Source organism: Austrofundulus limnaeus, unplaced genomic scaffold (assembly GCF_001266775.1).
Source record: "Austrofundulus limnaeus strain Quisiro unplaced genomic scaffold, Austrofundulus_limnaeus-1.0 Scaffold1529, whole genome shotgun sequence".
NCBI lineage: Eukaryota > Metazoa > Chordata > Actinopteri > Cyprinodontiformes > Rivulidae > Austrofundulus > Austrofundulus limnaeus.
The window spans coordinates 1-9478 of NW_013953931.1; the positions used below are offsets into that span (position 1 = coordinate 1).

At 35.6% G+C, this 9478-nt stretch overlaps 2 protein-coding genes across 2 annotated transcripts in view; both read right to left on the reverse strand.

Moving 5' to 3' along the window:
- Window positions 1-1131: 1131 nt before the first annotated feature.
- Window positions 1132-2936, reverse strand: fabp2 (fatty acid binding protein 2, intestinal). The gene is made up of 4 exons (XM_014032755.1): window positions 2826-2936; window positions 2365-2537; window positions 1989-2096; window positions 1132-1323 (listed from the first exon to the last, which is right to left on the reverse strand). The coding sequence occupies exons 1-4, from the start codon at window positions 2890-2892 to the stop codon at window positions 1273-1275; spliced, it is 399 nt and encodes a 132-aa protein (XP_013888209.1). The 5' UTR covers window positions 2893-2936; the 3' UTR covers window positions 1132-1272.
- Window positions 2937-5832: 2896 nt separating this feature from the next.
- Window positions 5833-9478, reverse strand: part of gucy1b1 (guanylate cyclase 1 soluble subunit beta 1) — a 20685-nt gene continuing 17039 nt past the window's right edge. The window contains exons 11-13 of the mRNA XM_014032750.1: window positions 8598-8738; window positions 6986-7140; window positions 5833-6838 (exon numbers count right to left, since the gene is read on the reverse strand). Coding sequence (XP_013888204.1) covers window positions 6691-6838; window positions 6986-7140; window positions 8598-8738 — 444 coding nt within the window. The 3' untranslated portion in view covers window positions 5833-6690. The remainder of the gene's footprint in view (window positions 6839-6985; window positions 7141-8597; window positions 8739-9478) is intronic.

The window sequence follows — 9478 nt, forward strand, 5'->3', positions numbered from 1 at the left end:
ATATATATACTGCCATTCTTCATCCTAAAAATATCAACAGGGCAGAGTTTATGAATGATTTCTTTAAAGGAGAACTCTGTGAGAATCTCTGACTTTGTGGTGCAGTAACACGAGACGACACGTTGATTATTCGGTAATAAATCGTTCTTATTTTTGTATTACAATAAAAGGCTCTGCCTAAAGAAATTATAAGGTGAAACTAATTCTAAGTATGGAAATGATKACCTTCATGTTTGCACTTGCAAAGTGTTTTTGTGACTGTTTTTTGTTTGTTTTCTGTGTTGTTTTTCTTTATCCGTAAAAAAAGAAATCCTCATGTTTCACTTGTTGCTTTATGTTCTCAAAGTTGTGTCGTAACTTCTCGCTGCTGTGCCTTGACATTTTGTTTTTGTTTGTTGTATTCATTTTTTGAGATTGAATCACACTGGGCGGAATGAAGGCGATGAATGAACAAGGAAATGACCCGTTTTTGAATATAAATATACATTACTAACTGTGACACTCGAGAGGAGTTTWATTGTTTTTTGTGTGTTAAAAGTCCTTTCAGAGTTGGAGGCTACAGTCATGACTGCAAGCAGCATTGCTCCTGTATTTTTGGGATTTTGAACTAATTTTGAACTTACATTTTTTTTGTGTGAACACGTCTTGCATTCATGCTCTGTAGTCGTTAAAGGTTTTATATTTTGACCACTGTTGTTCTCCTGTGTTCCATCCAGGGATGGTTGGCAATGCAGCTTTTATCTTGTGTTAAACAAACTGGGACGTAATTATATTATCTTGTTTTACATCAACCCTGAAGAACAAGTGTGAACTTTCCACATTATATCACTGCTTCTCTGATAGGTTTCAGGCTCTGATAAGATATACCTCTGTGTGGATTTAGCCTGCACCTTTTTCTGCGTTGTCTCTTCTCTGCATGCTACATGACATATCTAAATGCAAATCCAGCTCAAGAAACATGTAAAATATGTCTACAGTTTCTATATTTGAATAATATATCTTCGTTTTTACTCATCATTAAGGAATAAAGCTTTAATTATGTATCCGTAAGCTAATCACCATGAGTATATATTTGTACAAACCTTCAATTCCCACTGAGAAGTATAATTTTTCTAAATACACACACAAAAATAGGCAATTGTTTTTTTAATGCAARTATAAAAATGCATTACAAGTTGGGTACTTTTCGCAGTTGCACTACATAATAACTCAACAAAATACTGTATGTAATCAAGAACTCAAATATCTATTGCTTSAGTTTAGTCAACAGGTTTAGCTTCTTTTGAAAATCCTTTTAGCGTCCACACCTTCATAGTTGTAGCTCTGTTGGAGAAAAAACAAAATAGTTAATATAGCCACAGCATCAAAYTGAAATATGGTTTTTAGGCTAAAAGAGTGCAAAAATAAATTGTCATGTTAAACCATATAAAATAATTCAGTCAAAAAAATTACTTTCATTAAATTTTGGTTTGCTGTTTGGTTCTGTTGAGTGGATGTGGACAACAAATATCTTACCTGTTGTAGATAGCTCTGTGAATRGTTTTGACATGCACCAAAACCAAAACAGACCACTGCTGTTTTAAAACAACTCCAATCTCAACACAATGTGTCAACAATTTACCTGACTGTTAATTTCCCATTACATGACACTTTATGAATGAAAATAGCAGGAGCTAACTGTACAGTGCAGGTATTTCTGCATGAATTACCATGTAATGTGAGACTGATGGAAGTGTAACCAATTATAACATTTAGCAGACATTAACAACTTATAAATCTTTGAGGTCACCCATTCACTTTGGTTTTGACTTTGTCCAGGTTAGCCAATAGCTCATAAATCCAGTCAGAATTAAACTATTTTTCTATAAAGAGGTCACTTAAAGAGCAAGTGAGACAGTCTTTTCACAGAACCCYTATTCACAAGAACGGCACTATTTACGCATTCTAATAGCCAAAGAAGCAAATGCATAAGATTTCATCAGCCTTACCTGAATGAGTTCATCTCCTTGGATGATTCTGGTTGTTGTCAGTTGTTTTCCATTGTCCTTTCTGTTGAAAATTCCTTTTAACACGTCGCCCTCCATGGTCCATGAACCCTGAGGGATGGACAAAGAGAAAATTGCTTTAGAGGGATTTTCAGTAGAAACTAATTTTAAATAATTGTTTAATTGCATAGGAGCAAAGATTTTTTAGTACAGAAGAAGCCTTTATTGTTGCAAAGTTTTAGCCAACAGAAGTGTTTCAATTATGGATAATAATCCTGCAATTTCATCTCTGTTAATACAAGAGAACAGACAGGTCTTGCTGAGGTTAATTTCTCAGTAATYAACAGCTTTAAGGCTGAATGTCTTTTTTATTTCTTACCGTGAGTTCAGTTCCGTCTGCGAGGCTGTAGTCGAAGGTGACCCCCAGGGTGAAGTTGATGTCGATGGTACGGAAGCTGCTGCTCTCCTTTACTTGAAACGTGTCTCCAGTCTGCTCGATTGTGATCTTCAGGTTGTCGTGAGCAGCCAGCTTCCTCTTCACCAGGTTAATTCCTACAGACAGAATCAGTGAATAATGACAGGATAAAACCTCTTCATGCACAATTAGCTTCTGTGTTTATCTTCGCAGGTAGGAAGTAAAACATATCAAACAAACCTGCAGCTGAAACTCACAAAGGTCACTAATACCCTGGTTCTGTCAGATATTTTAAGGTTTTCATCATTTTATTGAATTCATCTCATCCAGTGTTGACTTTGCAAACATGGTGATAAAACTACATAATAAATTCAGCTGTGAGCACTTCAGTAAGCATCTATGGAGACTAAAAGCAAAATTCTCACCCATTTTCTCCATGAATTTCTCATAGTTGTCATTGCGATCAATCTTCCAGGTGCCGTTGAAGGTCATGGTGGTGACTGGTTGGGGTGAGCTGGACCACTCTGCAGAAAGGAGCGCCGCACCCAGAGTCCGACGCTCCTTTTAAAAGCCTCACTTCCTCTTATCTGTTCATCAGCTCGGCCTGTGATGTGGCCGTTTAAAGCTCGCGTTGGCTCAAGCTGACACAGGCTGACTTCCTGTTGAACTTGTGTGTTTACAGAAGGTGGTGGAGGTGATCACCCTGGCAGGTACCAGTGCAGAACAGAACCGTTCTGCATCCAGGATACGATTCCAGAAACACTGTGAACTTTTGAAAGGTGTTTGCTTTTGAATGCAACTCCTGGAGAAWCAGACACTCAGAACTATGTGCAAATATATGCACCTTTAGTGACAAGTTTGAGTTGATTTCATCTCATTTTACTAAAATGTTTATTATTAGATAAAGATACCAGTGCACTACAAGCATAATTACTTTGCTCAAATATTGTGATCCATATAGTGACCCTTTTCCTTGACACTTCTGACCTGAATCAGTCCACCGCTGATAAAGATGACCTTTGATATTTTGAGTTAATAATACATCTCTATTATTTTACACAGGCATCCTGGTTAAAACACTAAGCTAATTCAAACTCATGACCAACTGAGTTGCTAGAGGTAAATAAAAAGCTGTCGCAAGTCTTTTTGTACGGTGATTTTTTTTAATCTTAGMAAGTTTTTTAGAGATTTCAAAATGATGTGTATTATTGCCAAACAACTGAAGTGTCAAACACAAGATCCATTCTCTGCATTGACAGGACACTAAAAGCAGAAAACCCCAAATAACAACATATTCTAACGAGCTACAAAGTGCAACAACCATAAAAGACTTAATCTAAACTAAAATAGTTAATGGTGGCAAAGGTCAAAGAAACAAAACCTACAATGACTGAAGGTTGCTTTTAAGAGATGATGAAATATGTTCACCTCACCAGAGGGTGAAATGAACAAACCAGTCATTCTTCTTATCTGCTCTGGACTAATGTCACACGAGGAACTTTTGTCTGACCTTCACTTCACTTTTATCAGACTTTCTAACTTGACTGTTGTGATGAAACTTACAGATGGGACAAACTTGATGAAATCCAGCGAATGCTAAACGTTATCATATCTTTATCTTGTGTGGTTTTTATCTCAGGTGTAGTATCAGTTTTTCTGAGCAGCCTATCAGTTGTACTGGCCCATCAAAAAGTAATGATACAGAGAATAAAATGATGGACATGTGCCACACTAAGTGACTCAAACTCAGTAAATGCTGCATTATCAGCTGCACTCTAGACAACAGAGCTGCCTAAAAGTTAGCAACATAACCTTTAAATCATTTGATTGTTTTAAAATATTTTTTGTAAAGGTTATGCATAATAATTTTTGGGGACTGAAATATACCACYCTTTCTTTTAGAAATTAACCACTTTAGAAGTAGAGGAAAAAACAAAGACAAAAAAACAACATGATGGAGAAAGAGTGGAATATTTCAGTTCCCCCAAAAATATTATGCATAACCTTTTCAAAAAATATTTTTAAATCATCAAATGATTTAAAGGTTATGTTGCTAACTTTTAGGCAGCTCTGTAGAACCATTGTATGGTGGCAAAATTGTGCCAGAACTCTTGCGAGAAGTGTGATTGCTTAAATTGCTCTCTTTTTGGCACACAACTGCACTAAATGTTTCTGATGATTATTATCCTTTGATGATGTAGTTGTAACTGACGCTGCTGTTCGTTCTGTATCTGAGAATGAAAAAGTTCTGGGAATAGCAAGATATTTCAGATGTCACAAGTTCAAAGTTAACTAAAGGTGAAATAAAAGAATAATAACTTGGCAACAGGCAGCAACAATAAAAACGCATTTTATACTATTGTAATCTGGTGTAAAGAGATAAACAATTACACATGGAAGGAACTTTCACTCCTTTTCAAATCGTAAATGAATAAAACAGCAGAGAGGTGAACAAATTAGGATAATGGTTTAGTCAGATGAGCTTTCCTCCCATTTTAAACATTGTTAGTCTTGATTTTAAACTTAAAAAAAAGTTTACCAAAATCACAAACCCCTCAGTTAAAGAATTGATCCCACCAATGAGTTAGAGGAATGAAATATTTAATGTCATCACTTTTGACTCCATTTTATCAATGTATGAAAACATTTTGCACATATAATAGTTATCTTATTGCAGGACTGATCAATATACTATAAATTAAATTCCTGAAATCACAAAGTTGGGACACACCTGCACAAAAAAATGGGTCCATTAAATGACACTTTTCTTCATTGTTTTACAAGTGGGCAAAAAGTTTTTATCCTGATTAGTTTTGAGAAAGAAGGAACTGAAAAACCAGATGTTTTTAAATATACATCCTTCAAAAAAATGCCACAACCCCAACTGAGACATTGTGTAAATGTGAATGAAAAACACTTTGCTAATCTTATAAACCCATATTTTAATCAAAATGAAAAATAAAAGTATAAAATGTTAACTAAGAATGTTTTACCATTTGTTTTAGGAAGAATGTATAAATTGATGACAGCAACACATTTCAAAATAAGTTGACATGGAATAGGGTTGTAAAAGTAAGTGGTCTGAATAAGAAACTGGAGGTGCAGTATAGGTTAAAAGAGCATTTCAGAGAAGCTGCATCCTTCATAAGTAAAGATAAGCAAATGTTTTCTTGTCTGTAAAAATCTGCAACTCAAAACAACCAAATACTGCATTTTGTTTACAGCAAACATTCCAGGATTACACTACCATGAAAGCCCACYAGAGGGAGAACTTTCTAAACAAATCCAAACCAAGCAGCTTATTTTGAACAGCAGAGATGCTCTAATTTTATATGCAAGTTCGTCGTTCAACTAAAAAAACCCTTGCTGCTGTTTGATTTGATTTGTTTTTTCCCTTTCTTTAATTTTAAAAACAACACAGACAAGTAGCAGTTCCAGTCGTAAAGTTTACTACGATGACTGTTTTTCACAGGTGAGCAGTACATTACAAACAGTTTAGATTGTACTAACAGTAAAACAATAAATACAAAATGTGTCAAACAATAAATATGTGAATTTGTAAGACTATCGCTGTATCGTAAAGTGGAACTAAAAATTTCATAGCAGCAGTGATGTGAGGCAAGGTGCAATTACTACATTAAATTACTGTGCATTTTTTTCCTATTTTAGATCAGTGATAGCTACTTAATACAGCGGTGCTATTTTGTTTTTACTGCTAGAAAAGCAGTTTTTGTCAAAGAGTTGATGAAAACTTAAAAAGTATACAAGCTAAAATGTTAAATATAAAACAATTTATATTATAATTTCATTTGTGTCATTTTGACAGTTAAACATGAACACAATGCTGAATATTGACTTTGTTATTACTATGAGACAAACAAGTTTTTGACTAAAATTGTTTGTATTTTTTGGCATTTTCAGGTGACAGAAACACACCATTCACATTTGGCACCAACAATTTCCCTAACTGATTGTTCTTTTTTTCTTAAAATAAGCTTTAGTGATGCATTTAACACACAGTAAATTTAAAAATAATAATAATTATTATCAAATCTTTACTAATGAACACTGCTTCATTTTTAAAATACAGTTTGGCCATAATGGATCATGGGTAAACAGAAACAGGGGAAACAATTGTGCTTCTACAGTAGCTATAATAAAAATACTTGTCTATTCTGCAAAGATAATAATTTTATACTTCCTCGTCTCTGTCACATCCCTGAATAAAACACTATGAGACTTTAATGAGCATTCACAAGATGATACTCAGAGAGCTGCAACTCTATACGATTAAGCTTTAACCATGATGGACTCTGAGTCGCTGCTGGTCCTAGAGAGGAACCACACTTTCATCGGCTCCTTCTTTCCTTTCATGGGGATGGGACCGCGGTACTCCAGATGAAACTGAGGGTCGGCATTCTCAGCAGACTGCAAACACCTGAAGACGAGGACAACATCCCCACGAATTACTCAGACAATAATAAACTAATAAATGTTTAGGCTTTCTGATTTACGTTTAACGTCATCGACCTAAAACTGCTGCCAAAAGGTGAAGAAAATATATAAAACGAGAGGTGAAACCCACCTGTAAGTATATTCAGAGACATTAATTTTCCCCTTTTCACCAGTTGTTTCAGTTCGACTTGTGAGGTTGACTGTGTTTCCGAACAGGCAATACCTGGGCATCCTCTGACCGATTACCCCCGTCACCACCTCCCCTGTGTGGATCCCAATTGTGATCTGGACAGAATAGACAATAAAAAGACAGGATTTTGATTATAGTTTTACAGAAGATAAGTAAAAAATTGCAAATCCATCCCTACATTTGGATAAGTTGAGAATTTATTATTTAAAAACACACAAAAAACTAACTTATCTACAAAACAAAAAACAATTACACTATGAAGCAGTCCCTCCAAGACGTTGCAAGCAAATTCAACCAATCACCGCAATTTTAACTCAGATTCCCCAATTTGACCAATAACCCCTGCTTCCTGTTTGGTTTCTGGTTGCAACTTTCTGAAAAAGCTGCAAAATTAAACATTTTTGTTTGCAACAATCAGAACAAAACTGACAAAATCCTAGAGACTAAAACTAACTAACTACTATATACTGTATAATATTCCGAAAAATAGCGTAAAGCAAATTTGACATCTAAATGTTATATGAAAGACTGCAAATACCCACAAATAAAACATCTTTTAAAAAAGCAGGCGACTATCTTTTGAATGTTTTCTCAGTTTGTTCACACAGCTCTTAAAGCCATCAACTGAAAAGGTGCAACATGTGGTGGGTGGATATAACATTAACTTTGCCAGAAAATTCTTGGTGCACATAATTACAGTCCCATTTTAGCTCTTTTTCTATGCAATAAACATTTCCAAATGCCATTTAAAGCCAATCTATAGACTAATATTTACACTTGAAACTGTAAGCACTGCAGCGCTCGTTGTCCTCGGATCCTGAACATGCCCAAAGTGTCGGGGACAGATGAACATCTATTTTTAGCCACAGGGTCGTGAGATGATGGTGAGACGAGTGTGTTTCTGCTACTAAATTGGACTTGTCTTTAGCCGGTGCCATCTCCCAAAATAAACAACCTTTTGTTAAGCCGACATTCATTTCCAGAGTGAAGTCTCAACAATCATTGATAATAAAACAATCTTCAACAGTTTGTTAAACAAAAGTTGTCTGGTTTTTATCCAACTTTTTTTCAACTTGTGACTTCAGTGTGGAAATATGTCCAGAAGCACAGATACAATTATTCTCAAATCAAATGGGAGGGAGGGAAATAAAGCAAACCATTCTCAATAGAGCCCAGACTATCTGTGCCAAAATAACAGATGCATTGCTAAAAAAGCTGCAGAAATAATTAAATATGTGAAGGAAAACAGAATGAATATGATGACTGTCTGTGCCAAGCACGGACAAACTGCAACACCAACAAGAAACTAACCAACAGGAAATAAAAAACCTCAACAAAATACTAGGAATCTATATTTTTAATCACTTTTAATCACCTAATATGTTCTTATGAGTGTTGCAATTTTAGTCTACATCCCGTAAAACTGAAGCAGTTGACAGTCAGAATGACAGTTTTCTGTTCCCTTTCTTACGAATTTGAAAATGCGGTCGAGAGCCAGTTTTATTTTCTCCATTGTAATAAGAGTTTTGYGGTTTTGGACATTCCTTCACACCTGTACTGGTTCGTCGTCCACCTTGACTTGTCCCGCAATCTCCAACATATCCAGAGCGAGGTGGCAGATTGACTTGGCGTGGTGCGTGCACGGCTCCGGCAAGCCGCTCACCGTCATGTACTTATCACCAACTGTTTCCACCTGTAAAAGACAAAAAGAAAAATAAATTTATCCCTAATGTCAGCAATTTAACAACCTAATATCCTTTGCTTTATTTATGTTCAATGTAGTTCCCACCGTGTAAGCTAGAAAGAAGCTAAAATCCCAAGTGATAAACATTTAAACACTTGCATTAGGTTTAAAACATTCAGGACCTCTTTAGGTTCTGCTAAAAATAAAAAAAAATAAACAAACGGGACCACCTAGCCATTCAGCTGGTTGAGTAAATATTACTTCTTTTGGTGACCCAGTGCTTGAAGATGATTCTCCTGGAAGTGCAGAGGTCTGTTTGACTTCTCAAAGTGCATTCTTGTCTGAAGGCCTGGAGTGTAAATCTGTTGCACAAGGYCTATAAAATTCTGGAGCCTCTCTGTAAAACTGCTCCATGTTTAGGAAAGAGGGCTTTGCATGTGAAAAAGTAAAGTCAAGTGACATATAGATTCCCTTACTGAGTTTGTGCATAATTGCATAAGAGCTTTCCCCTGAGTGGTACATTTAAAAGGGGCAATATTATGTGTTTCTCATGCATATATTTAAATACTATACATTAATAAAGTATATATGTCACCTTTAGCTGTTATTAAAATGCTGTTTTTATGTTTAAATAGAAAATAAACTTATCTTCTCATCACTTCCTCTTCTAAACGCCTTGAAATTGGCCTCTGCCTCTTTAAGAACCTCCTTCCGCTTTTATCTCGCCCATTTTGGTGTGTGTGTGTGTG